At 42.3% G+C, this 22,794-nt stretch overlaps 1 protein-coding gene across 7 annotated transcripts in view; it reads left to right on the top strand.

Annotated features, from left to right (window-relative positions):
• The window catches only part of pdlim5a (PDZ and LIM domain 5a), a 254,170-nt gene extending 241,460 nt beyond the window's left edge, over positions 1-12,710 (top strand). For all 7 annotated transcript variants that reach the window (XM_072583846.1, XM_072583851.1, XM_072583849.1 and 4 more), the window contains 3 exons: positions 2,618-2,738; positions 3,317-3,432; positions 8,500-12,710. In XM_072583846.1, coding sequence (XP_072439947.1) covers positions 2,618-2,738; positions 3,317-3,432; positions 8,500-8,589 — 327 coding nt within the window. In that variant the 3' untranslated portion in view covers positions 8,590-12,710. The remainder of the gene's footprint in view (positions 1-2,617; positions 2,739-3,316; positions 3,433-8,499) is intronic.
• The last annotated feature ends 10,084 nt before the right edge of the window (positions 12,711-22,794 follow it).

Genomic DNA, 22,794 nt, shown 5'->3' with positions numbered 1-22,794 from the left:
ACCAGCCATCCAGCCAACTGATCTAACTGACAAAGTAACCCCTGCGACTACAAATGGCTAAATATCCTGTACCTAATGTGAGCAGATTATGTAATGCATGTACTTTCCTCAGAGATTGGAATTGACCTTCAAGGAAGGGCCAGTGACTTAGCAGGATTGATGTACTTAGTCAGGCAAGCATTTAATGTGAGAGGGGCAATGTTCAAAGGAGATGTGATCGGCAAGTTTTTTACACAGAGAGTGGTAGAAGTCTGGAATGAGCTGCCAGGGGTATTGGTGGAGGCACATATGATAGGGGCGTTCAAGGGGCTTTTAAATAAACACATGAATAAGCAAGGAATGGAGGGATATGGACCAAGGGGAGGGCGGAAGTGATTAGTTTAATTTGATGTCAAGTCTGGCACAACATTGTAGGCTGAAGCGACTGTTCCTGTGCTGTACTATTCTATGAGAAAGTGAGGACTGCAGATGCTGAGATCAGGTTCCAGATTAGAGTGGTGCTGGAAAAGCTCTCCACCTCGGAGGCTCCCCACCTCATTCCTGATGAAGGGCTTTTGCCTGAAACGTAGATTTTCTTGCTCTTCAGAAGCTGCCTGACCTGCTGTGCTTTTCCAGCACCACTCTAATCTGTACTGTTCTATGTCCTATGACTACCAAGTAGTCTTACTTCAGAAAGCACTTCTTGATAGAATTGTTCATGCCGCATAAAAATTAAATTGCATTCGGCTAAAGGGATCACTACTCCTGCAGATGAGACTTTCGTAAATCCTGGGCTTCATAATACTTGGGTCTATTGTTAAATCTGGTGTTAATACCTCATAGTAACACACACTTAGACTTAGCATAGTCATGCTGGAATGTTATGCTGTTTACCTCGTTTAGTTATATTGGTGTAACCATTTATGGATTGTCTCAGAAGTTTCAGTCAAGAATGGATGCGTGAACCCATCCCCATGGGTATTACATCTCAGGAGGCATGAGAAAAGTCATGTGTCTTTGGAACTTTGATCACTCAAAAGGCAACCGAAGCAGAGTCTTTCAATATATTTGAGCTGGAGGTGGGCAGATTATTGACGAGTAAGGGGTTGAAAGGATATTGAGAAGCAGTGGATCAGATCAGCTGCACTATTATTGAATGGTAGAGCTGTGCTTGAGAGCTTGAATGGGCTACCCCTGTTCCTGATGATGTTTGTTTGCAAAACAATTGTGTATTGCCATGTGACTGCTGAGAAAAGATGAAAATTGTGAAGTTTGTCATTTTGCTGTTTCGCAGGGAGTTGAGAAGTAAACATTTAACCTTCGTTTATCTGCTTAAGTCTATATTGCTAGTCCAGAAAGAGCATGAGATGTCCTACCAATGTTTATCAGCACGATTTTCTTCAGAAAAACATGGGAGTTGGAGTAGGCCATTCAGCCCCTCCAGCTTGATACTCCATTCAGCAAGATCATGACTGATCAGGTTGTGGTCTCATCTCCACTTTCCTTATTGACCCATCCTTGGAGAACCCTCGACCCCCTTGTCTTTCAAAACTCCATCTCATTCCACCTTGTCTAAATTTAAAGTCCAAGCCACTACTACCTTCTGGAACAAATAATTCCAGTCTCCAACAGCCCACTGGGAGTAAATAATTCTCTTCATCTACATCTTAAAAGGGGGGCACCTCTTCTTCTTAAATTATGTCCCCAAGTTTCAGTCTCCCCAGAAGAAGTAACATCCTCCTGATATCCGCCGTAAAACCTGATGTGTTTCTCCATTTCCTGAACTCCATTGTGTGTAGGCCCAAGCCATTGAGTGTTTCTTCACAAGACGAGCCCTTCATCCTGGGAATGAGTTGAGTGAACCTTCTCCAAACTGCTTGTATTGCAGTTAGGTCTTTCTAAAAGTGAGGAGGTTAAATCAGTGCACGTTACTCTATCGTTATGATGTTTTGGTTTGTGGGCAATTACTGTACGTTTGGAAAGAGTTAGGAATGCAGATGCTGGAGAAGCCAACGTCGACAAAATGTGGCACTTGATAAAGCGTAGCAGGTCAGGCAGCCTCTGAGGAGCAAGAGAGTCAACATTTCAGGCATAACATTTAAGTCCGAAATGTCGACGCTCTTGTTCCTCAGGTGCTGCCTGATTTACCGTATGTTTCCTTCATTCAAATAGTTGTGACATTTCAAGCGTACTTCATTGGCTGTGAAGCACTTAGCAACAAAATGAGGTTTGCAAAGGTACTATATAAATGCAAGTCTTTCTTACATTCTGTTAAGATAATTCTGAAATGGGTGAAGTAAAGGTGTTTGGATGCCCCTGTTAAAATGGCGTAGCAGAAATGTTGCAAATAGCAAACAGTGGCTCACCATATATACTGCAGCAGTTCACAAAGGTTGCAATGTCCCGAGAAAGATTAGAGAAATGTTTACTGCAAGTTGTGACTTGGGCTTCCCAGTTGGATGATCAGAAGCAGCGTGATTGTTACAACGTGCAACACAATATTGTGGTTGCTGGAAATCTTTCTGGTTATGCCACTGGGTAAGAGACTGTGCCCTAGGTTCTTTACTCACAGTGTGAATAAGGTCTGCAGACTTGCTTGTTCCTTCTCGCTCTAGTGTTTGTTTTTCTGGTCTCACAGGAAATTATTAATGCCTTGAAGCAGACCTGGCATGTTAACTGCTTTGTGTGTGTGGCCTGCAAGCAACCTATTCGCAACAATATTTTCCACATGGAGGATGGCGATCCTTACTGTGAAAAAGGTAATTCTCACTCTTTCAACCTTATGGTGCATCACAAGAAGTTTATTCCAATAATCTGAGGCAAGGATGCATGTTCCCTGTTTCAGGGAACTACAGTGGTATAGCCCACATGTGGCTAAACCTGTTAACACTGAGGGTGTGGTGCTGGAAAAGAACATCAGGTCAGGCAGCATCTGAGGCGCAGGAGAATTGACATTTCAGGAATAAGCTCTTCATCCGTGTAAAATTTATTCCTGATGAAGGGCTTATGCCCGAAACGTCGATTCTGCTGCTCCTTGGATGCTGCCTGACCTGCTGGTCTTTGCCAGCACCACATTCTCGACTCTGATCTACAGCATCTGCAGTCCTCACTTTCTCCTAACCATTCAAACTCAAGACCATCATTTTTTCACAAGATATAATGGAAAACAAAGTATATTTGAATCTACAATGGAGATTTAACATAATAATTTTGGAATGTAGCCCCAGCTGTTGTTCTCTGTCTGACTCTGTTGGCACAATGTTATATTTTGACCTCTTTTGAAATAAAGCTACTGATTAATTCTGAGACATTTACATGTATGTGTTTTATTTCACAGATTATTATAATTTATTTGGCACTAGTTGCCATGGCTGTGACTTCCCTATAGAGGCTGGCGATAAATTTCTTCAAGCACTGGGCCACACTTGGCATGATACCTGTTTCGTCTGTGCAGTAAGTAAACCCTGTACCGTCTGTGCAGAACAGTAAACCCTGTACCGTCTGTGCAGAACAGTAAACCCTGTACCGTCTGTGCAGAACAGTAAACCCTGTACCGTCTGTGCAGAACAGTAAACCCTGTACCGTCTGTGCAGTACAGTAAACCCTGTACCGTCTGTGCAGAACAGTAAACCCTGTACCGTCTGTGCAGAACAGTAAACCCTGTACCGTCTGTGCAGAACAGTAAACCCTGTACCGTCTGTGCAGTACAGTAAACCCTGTACCGTCTGTGCAGTACAGTAAACCCTGTACCGTCTGTGCAGTACAGTAAACTACAATGACTAATCCACAATCTCCACAGCGTACTGAGAATATCTTACATCTTCATGTGTCTCCTGTCTATGGAACCCTGTTTCTCCTGGTTGTTATTTTCTTACTACTTTTTCTGGGATGAAATTGGGTGGCAAGGTGGCTTAGTGGTTAGCACTGCTGCCTCACAGCTCCAGGGACCCAGGTACAATTCCCACTGCGGGCAACTGGCTGTGTGGAGTTTGCACGTTCTCCCCGTGTCTGCGTGGGTTTCCTCCGGGTGCTCCGGTTTCCTCCCACAGACCAAAGATGTGCAGTTTAGGTGAATTGGCCGTGCTAAATTGCCCGTAGTGTTAGGTGCATTAGTCAGAGGTAAATGTAGGGGAATGGGTCTGGGTGGGTTGCTCTTCGGAGGGTCGGTGTGGACTTGTTGGGCCAAAGGGCCTGTTTCTACACTGTCGGGAATCTAATCTAATCTAATCAAATGTGTGCCCTAAAAGTCCCCATGTCATATGCAAATTTCCAGTAAGTGATTTTTCCCACCAATCCCTCAAAGGACTTGTGAAAGAAAATTGTCTTTGTAGCGTATAGTGCACCATACCAGAAGTAACTGTCACATTTTCTAAGCTTTTCACAAAATGTTTTAAACTGTGTAAGAGAGTTTTGTATTCTATTAACATCTTGACAGAAAAAGCTGCTACTAATTGCTATACCTGCAAGTCATTCCATTGGCCCATAGCCTGATATATGGAAAGGTAAATGGAGTGATTGTAACAAGGTCAGCCAGCTTGGCCCCGAGAATATGAGTTCCCTGATTGGTCCAGATTAACAGCCTCAATCAGAGATCCCTGGCTGACAGATAAATAGGGAAATATTCCCTTTATGAGGGGCACTGCTTGTCACTGGCCATTTGGGTGTTTCCTTTCTTCCTGGTGTCTCACACCTGCACACACACAACATGGTGCTGGGGAAAAAATAAGCACTACCGCAGTTAGGCGGTAGTGTGGGGGTAAAAAACCAAAAAAAAAGCAAAAGAAAAAAAAATAAACAAGAACGTCAGAGGTTTTAGGGCAAAGAAAGGAAATATTAGAGATACTGACACTCTAATAGCTGACTCTGAAGAAGCAGTCCCAGAATCAAAGACCTTTCATGTGTAAGTAAAGAGGGGTTTTGAGCTACTGTTTCCAGATAAATCTGTTGGACTGTAACCTGGTGGTGTGTGATTGAGCAAGTGGAGGAATCATGAGTAATTGGGAAAGAGGGAATCTCTAAGGATCATAGTTGTCTAGTCCATTCCCCAGGTAGGCTCTGTAGTTCCTGATCCCCTCTCTGTCGCCTGACATATCAGGTCACTGACTGACTTTTATACCAAATTGAAGGAAATGGTTAGAACACTAGAGATAGCAAGAGAGAGATGGACAGTTATTCAGGAGAAATCCTGTTGATGTCTGAGGTGTAATATCATTGTGATTACTGCTGTGCCTGGGTTGCTATGCATCATTAGAGTGATCAATTCCCAGCAGGACTTTTCATTATAACTGCGGCCACAGAAATTTAAAATTAAAATAAAGTTGATAGGAACAGTGCACAAACATCAGGTTTGAATAAAGAAAGACATGTTCTTCTGTGCTTTGTTGAAAGCTAGAATACCCATTGAGTAGAAATAGGTTTTCATGCAAATCATTGTGTTGTGTTAATATATGCAGAACATTTAGAAAACATAACATTTTCTTTTAATTTTCAGAATAGGGATAAATCTTAGCTTCAAGTAGATTTAGAGACTTGAACACATAATTTACATTGACTTAGCAGTTGAGCAGTGAGGTAGTGCTCCATTGTCCAAGGTGTCATAGTTCGGAAGTGGTGTTAAACTGAGATCCTATCTGTCCATCCCGGTTTTGAAAGATCCCAGAACAGGAGCATATACGTGGTGTCCTGTGGTCAAAGGTTATCCCTCAACCAACACCTAAAACAGATTGTTTGGCAGTTTACGTAGAAACACAGAAGATAGGAGCAGTAGGAGGTCATTTGGCCCTTTGACCCTGCTCCGCCATTCATCACAATCATGGCTGATAGTCCAACTCAATAGCCTAATCCTGCTATCTCCCCGTAACCTTTGATCCCATTCGTCCCAAGCGCTATATGTAGCTGCCTCTTGAATATGTTCAATAGTTTAGCATCAGCTCCTTCCTATGGTAATGAATTCCACAGGCTCACCACTAGGGTGAAGAAATGTCTGCTCATCTCCATCCTAATTGGTCCATCCCGAATCCTCAGTTTGTGACCCCTGGTTCTGGACACACCCACTGTTGGGAACATCTCCCCTGCATCCACCCTGTCTAGTCCTGTTAGAATTTTATAAGTATCTATGAGATACACCCCCCCCGCCCCCTCACGCATTTGAACTCCAGCGAAAACACTCCTAGCCTACTCAATCTCTCCTCATTCGTCATTCCTACCATCCCCGGAATCAGACTGGTAAACCTTCGCTGCTCTCCCTCGAGAGCAAGATCATCCTTCCTCAGGAAAGGAGACAACACTGCACACTATATTCTAGCTGTGGCCTTCCCAAGTCCCTGTATAACTGCAACAACACATCCCTGCTCCTGTACTCTAAACCTCTCACAGTGAAGGCCACATACCATTTTCCTTCTTTACCACCTGCTACACCTGCATGCTTACCTTCAGTAACTGATGCACAAGGACACCCAGATCCCGCTGCACACTCCCCGCCCCCAATTTACAGCCATTCAGGTAGTAATCTGCTGCCTTGATTTGATTCCAGTTACTGTTTGTGGAAGCTTCTTGGGTGCCAATTGGCAGTCACATTGACTACAGTAACACAGTCATAAGTAAGTCAGAGTGCAGAAACACATAGGGAAATGTTGGGTTTGGATAAAATGTCCCAGATGGTCATCGTTTCATTCCTGGGTGACCCATTGTGTTGGGATGTGAATCAGGCAACCACAGGATGACAGTAGAGGCTGCAGGCTTTGGATCTGGGATGGGTAAAGAGCTTCAGGGCTCCTTGCCCCTTCCAATTCATAATGCCTTTTCCAAGCCAACCTTCCCTGTCAATCATCCACCACCCACCCCCCTCCAAAATCCAATTTACATCGAGACCTGGCAGCTGTCTCCAGAAACTGCATGTGTGAAGTGCAGCATATCCTCAAACTTGCCTCTGCAAAAATGGGAAATGGTGTGTGCATAGGAAGGTCTTCCAATTTTTGGGAGTTTTGCCTGGATAGAGGGTGACTCCATCCTGGCAAAAAAAAATCACATGCAGCTTCTTCCTTTCGCCTATTCTGTCTTGCATTTACATCTTTTTATTCTCGGTGTAAATGGTGCCTCCTTTCAAAGGAGCCTAGACTTATTTGTGATTTATTAGAAATGTTCCTTGTTTAATGTGGCTCAAGGTTTAATATCTCTACCATATGTTGTGGTTCTGTTCGCCGAGCTGGGAATTTGTCTTGCAAACGTTTCGTCCCCTGTCTAGGTGACATCCTCAGTGCTTGGGAGCCTCCTGTGAAGCGCTTCTGTGATGTTTCCTCCAGCACTTATAGTGGCCTGTCTCTGCCGCTTCCGGTTGTCAGTTCCAGCTGTCCGCTGTAGTGGCCGGTATATTGGGTCCAGGTCGATGTGTTTGTTGATAGAGTCTGTGACAAGCAACATGAATTTGACTGGGACAACACTACCACTATAGGGAAAGCCAAACAGAGAACAGCCAGGGAATTCCTAGAGGCATGGCACTCATCCACAGATTCAATCAACAAACACATCGACCTGGACCCAATATACCGGCCACTACAGCGGACAGCTCGAACTGACAACCGGAAGCGGCAGAGACAAACCACTATAAATGCCGGAGGAAACAGCACAGAAGCGCTTCACAGGAGGCTCCCAAGCACTGAGGATGTCACCTAGACAGGGGACAAAACGTTTGCAAGACAAATTCCCAGCTCGGCGAACAGAACCACAAAAACGAGCACCCGAGCTACAAATCTTCTTCCAAACTTTGAATCTCTACCATTTCCTCTGGAATCCAAACTTTGTAACTCTTTTTATGCAAAGGGAAGGTGTTGCATTTTAAATATTTTGTGTCACTGCTGTGTTTGTAGGATTGTTGCTTTGCGCAAGTTATCAGAGAACAAATATTTATTTATCTTGTCAGAAACTAAATGAGACTGTTTTAATTTAACTAACTTCATGTGCTTACGTCTTGTTAAAAATAAACAATAGTGAGCACAGCAGCAATGAATCAGATGAGTGCACAACAAAGGAACTGAAACAAAAACAGAAATTGCTTGAAAAGCTTAGCAAGTCTGGCAGCATATATGGAGAGAAATCAGAGTTAACATTTCAGGTCCAAGGACCCTTCCTCAGAACCCTGAACAAATTTTAATTTATTGGCTGAAGCTTTCAACGCTGTGAAACCCAAGATCAGACATGATCAAGCTGAATGATGGAACAGGCTCTCGATAGAATTGGCCATGCTAAATTGCCCATAGTGTTCGGTGCATTAGTCAGAGGGAAATGGGTCTGGGTGGGTTACTCTTTGGAGGGTCAGTGTGGACTTGTTGGGCTGATGGGCCTGTTTCCACACTGTTGGGAATCTAATCTAATCCTATTTTGTAAAAAATCTAAATGGAATGACCTACACCTGGCGCTGTTTCTGCATTCTTATTCACTGGTTAAAATTGGCCTCAACATTTCTGATAGAAGAACACTTCTGTATTATTTCTTAACTGCCTTTTTGGTGTTGTTTTATTCCAGGTGTGTTGTGTGAATTTGGAAGGCCAAACCTTCTTCTCAAAGAAAGACAAGCTCCTATGCAAGAAGCATGCTCACACAGTGAACATCTAAAGCTCATTGACCTGTGAGAAAGATGAGGATTGAAGATAACATATAGGAGGGACGGAATACAAATGAATATTTTGCTTTTTTTTCTTGTTGCTATGAAAGGCATCCAAACCATAACTTAGTCATTGGGATTTGAAGGGAGAAAGGGATGGGTGTGAGGTGTTTGAATCTATTTGGTTTTGGGCTCTTTTTAGATCTTTAACTCCAAATACTTAGGTGGTTGGTAGCCAGTGTAATAGCTTCATTTCACCGGCTGAAGATCTGCATTCAAGTAGCTATCTTTTACTGACCTCTTGCATAACATTTATTTAGATATGTCTTCAAACAGATCTTTTTTTTTCAAACTTTGCATAAATGTTCCTCGTTGCTGTAAAGGCTTTATGTAATAGTGTAGGCATTCAGTTAAAATGATCATAATAAGTGTTTACTAGGACACTTGTTTCCAAATTTAATATCTGCTGAATTTGTTTAAAATCACATTGTTACAGTTTATTCTGAAATCTTGCCCTTCCTGGATTCAGAATTCACTTGGTCCCTTTTTGTGCATTGAGGAGCACTTTCACAATTAAGCTCCTTCAACCATCAGTTTATTTTGGAAGAAATTAATTCATGTGACGGCAAAAATTGGCGAGGGCTTTGTGAATAAGTCATTTGGAATTTGACAGATGTCTCTGAAGGAAAATAATGTTTTATTTACATAGATGATGGACTGGCCAGGCTTGATCTTGTTGATCTCTGTTGGTATATGCATAGTGTGAGATGGTTTTCACATCATTGTGATGTGCTTCTTGTGAAACATCTTTAACCACTGTTTCATGGTTAAATTAAGTGCCACCCTATTGTGAAAGTCATGGTTAAGTTTGGGAGTAATGAAACCATCAAGCTCTGGGGATCTTGAAATTGTCCAATTTTATTAAACTGGAAGAGTCTGGTGTGAAATCTAATGTTACAAGTTAACTGGTAATTACTTTCCTGGATCTACTGGGCTATGTTTAAAGCTAGTATAGTGTCTTAAATGTGCATCTCATCTGAGTGGTAAACTAATTGAAGGCTGCTGAAGTGGTTGTTCCGACGGCATTGAAATTAATTTTGGGAACCAGAACGGGAAAGCTTTTGGGTGGAAGAGAGCCTCTCACTGTCACAATCACTCAGCATGGAGGGAAGGAGGGGTTTTACACCTCGTAAGTGTCCTTTGAGCAACCTCTTGCCGTTTCTTATGACTGGACACCTGAATGGTGATCTGCCCACAAGATCAATCTGGACCAGGTACCTTTGTAGAGAACTGGGAATTATCTCAAATTGAGATTTCCTCATTTAAAGGAAAGCAAAGATCTCCCAACTTCATCCCTGTGATGTACTGCAATCCATAGTATGCACAGGAGAGTACTTGTTACAGGGTACTGCAGCTTTGTTTATAACTGCCTAACTCCTGCTGCATTAATTATATTGTCTGGAACTGTTTGGATAAGGGGATTTATATTGCGTCTTGAGACGACCAGGTGTTTGTGGTGAGATTATCCACCCCCACCCCTTACATTATTGGGCAAGGAGACTGGGAGGGATCATTGATCTAACTAGTATAATTAGTATGATGGTCATCAATATCTGTGGATTTCCACCCAGTTGAAGTTTACCAAGCCTCGGATTAATGAACGGGCAGTTTAACGATTTATACTGTGATGTATAGCTAAACTGTTCTGTTGTATTGGTGTAACTCTGTGTACATGAATGAATGTGGCAGGAGTGGTGAAGGAATTTCACAGGCATTCCTTTGACCCTCAACCCATGTTTGGCTTTATCTTGGGTTTACAAATCTATAAAGGGCAATATCATTGTATCCAATGCATTTACATTTAAAGGGCTGCAAAATGTATCAGGTCAATGAAAAGCTTGAAAGCTGAGAGGATTCGACTGTGTATAAAGAACCATTTCTTCTTGACAGAATGTTTCAGTTGCCCTCGGGAGTTAAAGTATTTGTTCCCTTGTTCCTTGTGTAGTAGGGCAAGGTACCCTGAGCAGGAAAGGGGGTGCTGTACATGTTTGTTAATTTAGTTTGAGATCATCTTTCTTATTCCAGTACGTTCTGTGTTTTATGTCAACGTACAGCTCATATGTTTAGGTTGGTTAAAGGTTTCACCTGTCAAAGGTAGTTTCACAAGTAAAGTTGCATGTCACTTTAGTACGATGATAATGTTCATAGACAAACACAGCTTCTCATATGTTTTATCTTTGAAGACAGGATCCACAAATTAAATTTTCTTAAGATGGCTGGTAGCACAGTCTGTAGTTTTGTAAACTCAATAACAAGGTGTAGTTCCATTACAATATACTACAATGGTATTAAAGGGCAAATTGGATAGAAAACAACTTTCATGTCTCTTTCTGACTTCTTTTATGCAGTAGAAAACACACCTCTAGCCTTGTCCTATTGTATCTGGGACATTTGATTAGAACTAGGTAATGTGATAACCAAGCAGCACCATTACCTAGAGAAAAGAACTAAAGGGCTTAGTTAAACTATCTCGCTCCTTCTTGCATTATTGCATTTGTCTAAGAGTGAGAGGTCTTGTATGATATCTTGAGATGGGCGAGTCTGTTGTGTGGTGGGAGGTGAATCACAGGCGAAGTACTCAGCATCTCAACCCAATGTTGCTAATGCTCCTCATTCTCAACTGTTGGACCTTTGTTTCTTAAGGGTGAACTGAAATTCTTCATATTGTGCTGAACTTATGAGGAAGTAATTGTCACCCAGGCAAATTTTATTTTTAATGGTTGAAATGTATGTTATTAACTATATTGGAGTATTTTCCCAGGTGTGAAAACTAATAGAGATCGGTTGTTTCTGTTTGTGCACAGAATCTGAATGAATGTGTCAATTATCTACCTGCGTCAGTTTTCTTCAATGCTATAAGTCCATCTATACAAAACAGAGGGGAGCCAAGAGTGTATACCTGGAGTGAATTGTGAGAGAGAAAATTGTAGTCTTTGTCAAAAAAAGTCATGGTTTGATTTTTAAAGAACCAGCTTTTCTCTTGGCACATTTTAAAAGTAAGTTAGAACCCAGGACATCCTGTGCCAAGTTACATGCCTCCCCTCATTCACCTCAATGCCATGATAAAGGAGGATCTGGGGTTATATCAGAGGAAGACGTGGGGAGTTGATATTTTGATATGTGTTGTGCTCTTCATTTCTGCCAAACCTCCCCCACCCCCCACGCCCCCCACTCCATCACTAGCCCCATACATTTTGTTATGTAACCCATGACAGATGTTACTATTGGTCAGACGTCACACAACACCAGGTTATAGCCCAACAAGTTTATTTGAAATCACACGCTTTAAGAGCACTGCCCTTTCACCTGATGAAGGGGCAGCATTCTGAAAGTTTGAAATTTCAAATAAACCTGTCAGACTATAACCTAGTGTCATGTGACTTATGATCATGTCCACCTCAGTCCAACACTGGCATCTCCACTCTTGGATGTTATTATAGCAATGAACTTGACTTGCAGTCAGTTCATTTCAGCCTACTGCCTGTAACGCAGATTTGTCTGTGAGCTAATTTGGATTTATGCAGTACCGAGTGCACTTCTAGGAAATGCTTAACATTTTGTGCTGGATCTCAATTGCCTGCTTGAACGGGTACACTGTGGTTTTGTATCGACTTCTATTAACAAACAAACCCAAGCCTTTTTGATATTAGCCTCAACAGAATGACGTGAGTATTCACCCTCTCATCATTCTGCAGCAGATTGTATTAAATACTTTTGATGTACTTGAGAAACACTTCACATGGTCAATGTACCTGAGTTTGTTCCACTTCCAACTGGATTTAGAATTGATTTTCAAACGGCCTAGAGATTTTGAGAGCTGAAAATTAAAGTCACTGAAATAACATAAGGAAATCTACCTGGATTTAAAATGTTTTAAGGAGTTGTATGAGAGTTTGCTTTCATATTTATGCATGCCTCATTTATGAATATATGCAGTGAGAATACTTTTGAAATGAAATGTTAATTGCCAATGTGCTTCCACTCGATCACTAGTTTGACTGTATCGGAAATATAATAACATGATTTCCTTCCTTATATGCATATTAATAAATTTTTAATTTCACATTCTTTATTTACATTTCCAAGAAGTCTCTTATTTGCTCTTCAGTCATGCCAATATAATTCACTACTTTATTTCACAGATCAAGGGGCTGATCCTACTATCCATTTCTCCCCAGTCCACTTTCAGGGGAATGCTTCTTTTCCCTATGTGGAAACGTCAGGATAAAGAGGCTGAGACCATTTCAGCAAATGATAGGGTGGAAGCTGCCTGTATTCTCTGCCCAGTGATGTCACCAAGATGCATCAATTTCTTAGAGGAAACATTTCCCCTGACTGGGGAATCTAGAATGAGCGGTATTGGTCTTGTATTAAGGAATAGCCCTTCTAGAATTTTTAAAAATAATTATTTTCAAAGGCATTTGGACATCGTAGGCGAGCATATCTTTACCCATTCCTCATCTTCATTTCAACTGATGGCATGCTCAACCGCTTAAGAGTACATTTAGGAGTTAATTGCATATTGGTGTGAGCCTGGAGTTGAATGTAGGCCAGATTGAGTAAGGAAAACAGGTTTCATTCCCTAAAAAAAAATTATGAACTGGATGAGCTTTTACGACAATCGATGGTGACTTTAGTGGTTAGGGGATGGAAAGCAACGCCTAGAAATGTGTGGAAGCAGGTTCAATTGAGAATTCAAGAGGGGCAGTGGATGGTTATTTGGGTAGAAATGGTGTGCAGTGATTATGGCTGCAGGTAATAGAACTGGTACAGGCATATTGGGCCAAATGGCCTCCTACACTGTGACTTTGTCATTCATAGTCACCGTTATTGAGTCTAGCTGTCCATTTCAGGGCTTGTTAATTGATGCAGTGGTGGGATTGGAATCCATATCCCCAGAGCATTAATATGTGTCTTGGGATGACTAGACCAGTACCATTGACTGGGATAATAGCAGTGCTAGAGGGATATGGACCTTTGGAATTCAGTACCCCAGAAGAAAGTGGATGCCTCGGTCATTGCGTACTTTCAGTACTGACGTCAACAGCTTCTTGGATTCCAAGAGGATATATGGGTGGAGTATTGAATGGAGAGTTGTTGTAGAAGATCAGCCAAGATCTCATTTGAATGACCAATCTGGTTCAAGGGGAGACTTGGTGTATTCCTCCTGTTTCTCACAGCCTGCACATTCTCCCAATCTCACCCGTGCCCTCTTCTCCCACAACCTCCTTCCCCTAATGCTGTCCAGGCTTTCAGAAACCTGGCTGAAGAATTGGAAATGGGCTAGCCATTAAGGAGAATCAGCCCTCTTCCAACCAAGTTTGACATCCAGTTTGATGCCGGAGTATTTATCAAAAAGGTAAGTGAGATGTCAGTAAATGTGCACTGTTATATCAAAGCAGCAATGCATTAAGCCTCGTGTTTTTGGTCCTTCAACTGGGATGTGCAGGCTAGGTGGGTTAGCCATGAGAAATACAGAGAAGGGGCATGGGTCTACGTGGGAATGGAGGGTCGGTGTGGACCAGTTGGGCTGAATAGTCTGTTTCCACAATGTTTGGATTCTATGATTCTAACTGGTGACTGTTGTTTTAATATAGCACTATTTGTAATGACAAGCCAAGCGTGTTTCTCAAGGGTAAGAGGCACATTCTGTCTTCCAAATCCTGAAAGTTTCTCCAACTGAATGTTCGGAAAGATTGAAGTCAACGTGTTCCAACCCCAACACAATTTTTTTTTCCCTTGCCATGGATTCTGGTCTATTCACTGACCACCATTTGAGGTTGGAACAGACTGTTAGGATCTCCTTGTTCCACTTCACCCTGATCTGAGTTTCTGACCTCGTATTCCCTCCCTTACCCAGACCGTCTCTGAAACATTGCCTTCCTTTTGCCTCTGCCTCAGTTCATCTGCTGCTGGAAACCCTTATTCAACTTTGTTATCTCCCAATTTGAACATTCTGATGTCAATGGACTGTGGTTGAATGCCAGCCACTGTTCAGCATGACGACAACCCTCGCTTCATATGTTTTTATTAATATACAGTGCTTATTCAGTGAATGTGGGTGTCACTGAAAATGTTATCTTTTATGGTAGAATCATTGGAGTACCATGGCAGAGGGCATTTGACCCATCGTGTCTGCATTAGTTCTCTTCACAAGCTATTCACTGATGCTATATAGCTGTGGATCTAATCCTCAAGTATTTACAACATTCAACATGGTAGATGAGTGTTTCCCAGTGAAGTGGTGAACAGAGTCCACGGAAACTAAAATCATGTTAATCTCCCATCCCTCATTGACCGTCATCGGCGGTGCCGCACTGAAGTCAATGATTCTCTCCCACTCTCGGGCTGAGTCTGTAGGTGCCTGTCCAGACTAATATGTTTGCCACAGGCTCTGGTGCACTTGGGGCAGATGGTAGTCAAGGAAAGAGGGTGGATGGGGCGTTGGTGCGGCAGTGCGTTCCTTTCCCTGTTTCTGCCCGGCTTCCACTTTTTCCCAGATCTCGAGGTGCTCAACGCCTTCCGGATGCTACTTCCCCCACTTTGGCCATCTTGGCCCAGTGATTCCCAGGTGTCGGTGGGAATGCTGCACTTCCCCAGTGAGGCCTTGTGGGTATCTCTGAAGCACTTCCTCTGTCCCACCTGGGGCTTACCTGCCATTTCAGAGCTGGGAGTAGAGCACCTGCTTGGGCAGTCCTGTGTTGGTCATACAGACAGGGTGCCCAGCCCATCATAACTGATCAAGGGGTGGGGGGTCAGTGCCTTGACGCTGAGGATGTTGGCCTGGTCAAGGATGCTGGTGTTGGTGTGTCTTCCAAGTTGGCAGAAGGAAGCTGCAAATCACAGTGAACTGCTGGTGTCAGGCATACTTTGGTGTTGAGGTTCTGAGCAAGAGTGCTGTGATGTAACTGCCCACCCCTCAATGCCCTTGAGTGTGTTGGTGGGCTGCTGCTTAACCTACAACGGCCATGGGGTGAAAGTCAACATAAAATGCTTTTAAGGTGGGATTTCCTGGATTGTGACTCAATGACATTGAAGAAGTAGTGTTAAACATCAAAGGCAGGATGGTGTGTGACTCTGAAGTGATAGTGTAATCTTATCTTTGCTGCTTTTGCTCTTTGGGAGGTTCTGTCAAAGTCTTGATGAGTTGCTATTTTGATGAGGGTCTGCAATCTTTAAGCATTGATTTTCTGGAATTTTCCATTCCCCACATACTCTGGGATAATGCAATATTCACCTGGTGTGGTAACTCTTAATCCCTGGCTCATAGCCCCTAAAAGTAATTTTACAAATATAGTACAGAGAACAATACAGCACAGGAATAGCAAGTATAGCATCACATTCATCCAGAATATAACTATCGCTGGAGATATTTCAAAAAATTAAAAGTAGAAACTCTTTTTGCATCTCTTATCTTCCTCTCAAAGTTATTTGCCCTTCTCTTTATTTCGCTTTCCATATCTGATTCTACATGGAATATTTAATTCAAATATATATCTATATCTCCTGATTTATACCTTATATGGACAAGTGAGGAATCTTCAGTCTGATTTTTGTTTTCGTATTCATTCAAAATTGGGTGTCACAGGCTGGGCCAGCATTATTGGCCATCCCTGATTGACCAGACGGCAGTTCAGAGTCGACCAAATTGCTGTAGGTCTGGAGTCACATTTTAGCTGAGCCAGGTAAAAATGGCATTTTCCCCTCCCTAAAGGTGTATTAGTCAATCTGATGGGTTTGTCCCCTGACAATTAGCAATGGCTTCACGGTCGTCATTAATTCCAGGTTTTTATTTTTAAACTATTGAATCCAAATTCTACAATCTGCCATGGCAGAATTTGAACCTGGGTTCCCCCAGGACATTACATGGGGTAATGGACTAATAGTTCAGTGGTTAATACCACTACTCCCTGAAATTTCCTTAAAAGGGAACAATAGTCTTGTTCACAGGACTGACTGAAGAGTCATGGTGACGCAGTGGCACTGCTGCCTCACAGCACGAGACCTGGGTTTGATTCCACCCTCAGACGACTGTCTGTACAGAGTTTGCACATTCTCCTTCCATCTGTGTGGATTTCCTCCGGGTGCTCCAGTTTCCTCCTACAGTCCAGAGATGTGCAGATTAGGTGGATTGGTCATGGGAAATGCAGGGTTACAGGTGAAGAGTAGGAGGGCTGGGTCTGGATGGGATGCTGTTTGGAGGGGCAGCGTGGAACTGATGAGCCAAATAGCCTGCTCCCATACTGTAGGGATCCTATAATGTATGATGTAGGTAACCCTGCTCACATAGTGCTGTAAAACCTGCTATTCCGTGACCATGGAAAGTCTGGGGGCAGCTGTTAGTGAACAGTGAACACCATGCCTTTAGTCTGGATTTTGCAGTTGTTGACAATCTGTTTGGAATGGATTTTGTCGGACTGAGCTGAATGTGTACAACACCGAAGAACAAGTAAGTCAATAATTCTTTTGAAGAAGTATTACTGCTGCAATACTGATTTCAACGAGAATGGACAATTAACAAGTTTCTCCTTGTGGAGAGACCAACATCACTGACTTCTAGAGCAAAAACAGAGCAAATAAATTACATATTAAGGATGAGAATGAAAATGCAGCAATAAAAGATCTTGAGACCTTTTGAAAGGTCAACTTGTCTGCAAGTACCTTTTGTACCAGATAAGTCAGCATTTGCACAGAACAGGAATACAACTACAGATAATTCATACTCAGGAAATAGTGGTTTTGGGGGTGGGGGGCACTGAATTGAAATTGGAATTGTAAACTTCTTAATTTAATAAAAGATCTGTAAACCTTTAAGGAAATACTATTCGTTTCAAAGGACAGAATTGAGTAATAATAGAAATTGAGAAGCTTTGTTACTTTACTGGAGTTTACAATGATGAAATCGAAGCTGACATAATCTGGGTTCATTAGGTGTGGTCATTGATGTAACATTCTACCTCAAATAACCTGCTGAGAGAAGCAAGTGGTGCTGTCCTGCAATGTAAAGGAAGTGATTGAAGAACACTGGGACCTGTAGCTTCATGGATCCTGGCACCTGGTGTAGAGTGATACATCTATAATAATATTTGACAAGGAAGCACACAATGTAGGAGCAGAAGCAGGCCATTCAGCCCATTGAGTCTGCACCGCCATTCAATGAGATCATGACTGATCTGATAATCCTCAACTCCACTTTCCTGCCTTTTCTCCATAACCCTTGATTCCGCTTACAGATTAAAAATCCGCCTTGAAAATATGAGCCAGCCTCGACAGCCCTCTGCAGTAAAGAATTCCACAGATTCTCTTATCCTCGGAGAGAAGAAATTCCTCATCTCTGTCTTCAATGGGTGACCCCTGATTTGACACCATGGCTTCTAGTCTGAGACTCTCCCACAAGGGGAACAGCCTTTCTCAATTTACCTGAGAAACTCCCTGAAGAATTGTGCTGGGATCTTCTGTGAAAATGTGACCTGAAGACACCAGAGATCTTTTCTGTACCAACATTGGGTGTTTGAACTTCCCATGGAAACTATTAGACATTATGCCAGTTTTGAATGTCCACATAGAGAGGTATATATAAATATGATTACAATTAACTAGTGGCTATCAAAATGCAGAAGAGCCATTTAAAGTTATTTGTACTCTTCAGCACTGCAAACTATAGTCAACACACCCATTCATCGAAGCTAGAAGCAGGATTAGGCCATTCATCCCATTGAGCCTGCTCCACTATCCAGTATGATCTTTGCCTCATCCTCTATCTCAATATCACATTCTCAGTTTCTCTCCATATCCCTTGATGCCTTTAAAGTTCAAACATTTATCTTTCTCTTTCTTGAATATACTCTGACCCAGCCTTCTGAATTCCACAGTGGCGGTGGTCTGGTGGTATTGTCACGAGACTGTTAATCCAGAGAACCAGGTGATGTCCCACCTGGTGGAATTTGAATTCAATTAAAATCTGCAATTAAGAGTCTAAGGATGACCATGAAACCATTGTTGGTTGTCAGAAAGATCCATATGGTTCCCTTTCAAGGAAGGGAACTACTATCCTTAACTGGTCAGGCCTACATGTGACTCCAGACCCACAGCAATGTGGTTGGCTCTTAACAGACCTCTGGGCAATTAGAGATGGGCAATAAATGCTGACAGAGTCAGTGATGCCCACATCTTGTGAATTAATTAAAAAAAAACATTGTTCACTACCCTTTGGAAATAAATGTTTTCTCACTGCAGTTTGAAGTGATCTACCGCGTAGCCTGAGACTGTATCCCCTGGTTCTAGGCTTCCAAAGGTGGGAAAACATTCTCCCTGCATCATGTCTGTATGGCCCTGTTAGAATTTTATATGTTTCCTTCTCATGCTTTTAAACTCACGTGAATACAGTCTCTTGGGACAGTGCTGCCATCACCAGTATCAATCCAGTGAAGCTTCACTGCACTCCATCAATGACAAATATATCCTTTCCTCAATAGTGAGACCAAAACTGCACACAATACACACTTGTGGTCTCACCATATCCCTGTATAACTGCAGTAAGACTTCCTACTTCAGAATGCAAATCCTCTTGCAATGAATGTTGATATGCCCTTACCCTTTCTAATTGCTTGCTAAACCTGCCTACTTTCATTGGTTACACAGACATTCAGTTCCTTTGGACATCCACATGTTTCTAATATTACTTTTAAATAATTCTTTGCCTTGATGTTTTTCGCACTGAGGTGTATAACTACACATTTCGCCACATTGTACAGGTCATTCTGCAAAAACATGCGTTTCGTCAACGCGGATCACCTGTACTGCGATTGACAAATAGGAGACACTATTTCTAAATTGCAGACTTTTGAAACATGCTGGCTGTAACGCGATTGCATTTCTAACCCGTTAAGTGCAATTTTTATTAATGCGGGGTCGCACAAGAATACAACCGTTATGTTACAGAACCATCTGTGATGCACCTGCATTTTCCCACTCACTCAACTCGTCCACATCACCTTGAAGCCTCCTTGTATTCTCACAATTCACAATCTCATCTAGTTTTGTATCATAACAAACTATGATACATTGCATTTGATTCCTTCCCACCTCATCCAGGTCATTTATATACATTGCAAATAGCTGGGGCCAAAGTATCTCGGGGCCCTGATCCCCGAGGTGCTCCACCAAGTCTTTGCCAGCCAGCCAGAAAAAAGACCCATTCATTTCCATTCTGTTTTCCAGTCTGTTGATCGATTCACAATCCATGCTAATATTTCACCTCCAATCCCACGTGCTTTACTTTTGACCACTAATCTCTTATGAGGGACCAAATCAAAGGCCTTTTGAAAAGTGAAATACATCACATCCACTGATTCTCCCTTATTGATTCTGCTAGCTATAACCTACTAGTTAAGTATGATTTGCCTTTCATAATTCTGAGTTGGCTTCCAAATGTTCTGTTATCATGACTTCTATAATAGACTTGAGCAATTTCCCCACTCCTGATGGTAGGCTAACTGCTCTGTAATTCTGTGTTTTTCCTTTTCCCTCTTTTATAAATAGTGGGGGTTACATTTGCTAACCCCCAATCTGTAGGAACTGCTCCAGTGTCTATAAAAATTTTGAAGATGACCCCCAGTGGTTCCGTGATTTCTGGGGCTACTTCCTGTGGCACTCTGGGATGTAGGTTATCAGCCTGAGTGATTTGTCAGTCTTTAGCCCCATTAATTTCCCTGTCACTAGCTTCTTGGTTCACTGACATTTCTGGGAGGCTATTTCTGACCTCTTTAGTGCAAACAGAGGCACAGTGTGTGTTCAATTCTTCTGTCACTCTTTGCTCCCTATTTTAATTTCCATTGTTTCTGACTATAAGAAATCTACATTACTCTTCGTTCTTCCACATATTATTCAGAGTTTTTATAGTCAATTTCTATTTCTTTCAATTTTACTCTCAAACTTTATTTTCCCTCTCTTGATCAAACTTTTTGACCTCTTTTGCTGAATCGTAAAATGCTCTCAATCCTCAGGCATGTTCTTTTTTTCTAGAAACTTTATGCATCTCCTCTTTGGATCTAATATTATCCTAAATTTCTTTTATACGCCATGATTGAATCACTTTTCCTCTTTCAGGAATGAGTAATTGTTGTAATTCATGCACTGGAGTATTTTCAAAAGTCATTCCGTAACTACTGATGAGTAATCGCTGTTACAAATGCACAAAATGTGGTAGCCATCTTTGCATAGCAATAAGCCATGAACAACAATGTGATGATGCCCAAAGACTCATAGAGATATACAGCACAGAAACAAACCCTTTTATCCAACTCTTCCATGCTGACCATGTATCCTAGATATACCTATTCCCATTTGACAGCGTTTGACCCGTAGCCCTCCAAACCCTTCCTATTCTTTTACCCATCCAGATGCTTTTTAAATGTTGCAATTGTACCAGCCTCCACCACTTCCTCTAGCAGGTCATTCCATACACACACCACTCTATGAATGAAAAAGTTGCCCTTTAGGTTCCTTTTAAATCTTTCCCCTCTCATCTTAAACTTATGCTCTCTAATTTTGGACTTCTCCATCCTCAGGAAAAATACCCTTGTCTATTTACTCTTTTCATGACCTTCATGCTTTTAAAAATCTCTATAAAGTCACCCCTCAGCCTTTGACACTCCAGCGAGAATAGCCCCAGCTTGTTCAGCCTCTCCCTAGAGCTGAAATCCTCCAACCCTGGCAATATCCTTGTAAATCTTTTCTGGACTCTTTCAAATTTCACAACATCCTTCCTATCGCAGTGGAGACCAGAATTGAATTCATTTTTCCAAAAATGGCTTAACCAATGTTCTGCAGAGTTGCAACATGACCTCCCAACTCTTATACTCAACGTACTGACCAATTAAGGTAAGCATACCAAATGCCTTCTTCACTATCCTACCTACCTGCGACTCCACTTTCAAGGAACCTGCACTCCAAGGTCTCTTTGGTCAGGAACACCCCCAGGAATTTTACCATCAAGTGTATAAGTCCTGCCCTGATTTGCCTTTCCAAAATGCAGCACCTCGCATTTATCTAAATTAAACTCCATCTACCATTCTCGGCCCATTGGCCCATCTGATCAAGATACCATTGTACTCTGAGGTAACCTTCTTCAATGTCCACTGCACCTCCAATTTTGGTGTCAACTGCAAAATTACCAACCATACTTCCTATGTTCATAATCAAATCATTCATATAAATAACGAAAGTAGTGGACTCAGCACCGATCCTTGTGGCACACTGCTGGCCACAGGCCACAAGTCTGAAAAGCAGCCCTCCACCATCACCCTCAGTCTTCTGTCTTTGAGCCAGTTCCGTATCCAAATAGCTAGTTCTTCCCATATTCCATGTGATCTAACCTTTCTCACCAGTCTACCATGAGGAATCTTGCAGATGATTTGTTTTAATGATGTTGGTTGAGGGATAGAAATTGGACAGGATACTGAGGAGAACCTCCCTGTTTTTTTTAATTGAGCTGCAGGATTTGTTTTGTATCCTTTAGGAAGAACTGATTAGAGCCTCTATTTGATATTTCATTTGAGAGATGTCCTCTGATGACGCAGCATCTCCTCAGTAGTGCACTCAAGTGTTCAACAGGATTCTGGACTTGAGCCTCTAAGCCTACCACATTCTGTCTCCGAGACAAAATTGCTACCCACTGAACTGCAGCAACAGTTCAGCAATTGAATTTCAGGAATGAGATTGAGACAAGATTCTGGATGAGATAATAGCCTGATTGGGGAGGGGAATGGAGTGGAAAGTTGCATGATAACTTTTAAAAACCTCAAACCAGGACATTCAAGATGGCGGTGACCCAGCAAGTCTGAGTCTGTAGTGCTCTGTCTAAGACTCATGCAAAGACCCGCCTTCACCACACCTTTTAAATCATCTAAAATAGCTTTTGCCCAGCATAGTTCGTCATTTTACATCAAACTTGAACAGTTTGCTGTTGTTCTTAAATGACTAAGAGCAAAAATTCCCGCAGCTCGCAGCAGGCGGGGATCCCCTCCCCCCACCCCCACCCCCTCCAGCTGCAGCAGAGATGTCCGTGGCCGTCTCGGGGGACTTACCTGCAGAGGCGAGCCTGATCTCCGGGATCAGCAAACTGCAGGAGAGGATCGATGCCTTCATCAAAGAAT

Source organism: Chiloscyllium punctatum, chromosome 14 (assembly GCF_047496795.1).
Source record: "Chiloscyllium punctatum isolate Juve2018m chromosome 14, sChiPun1.3, whole genome shotgun sequence".
Classification (NCBI taxonomy): Eukaryota; Metazoa; Chordata; class Chondrichthyes; order Orectolobiformes; family Hemiscylliidae; genus Chiloscyllium; species Chiloscyllium punctatum.
The sequence above is the reverse complement of the archived record's forward strand: the minus strand, read 5'-3'. Positions and strand labels throughout refer to the sequence as shown.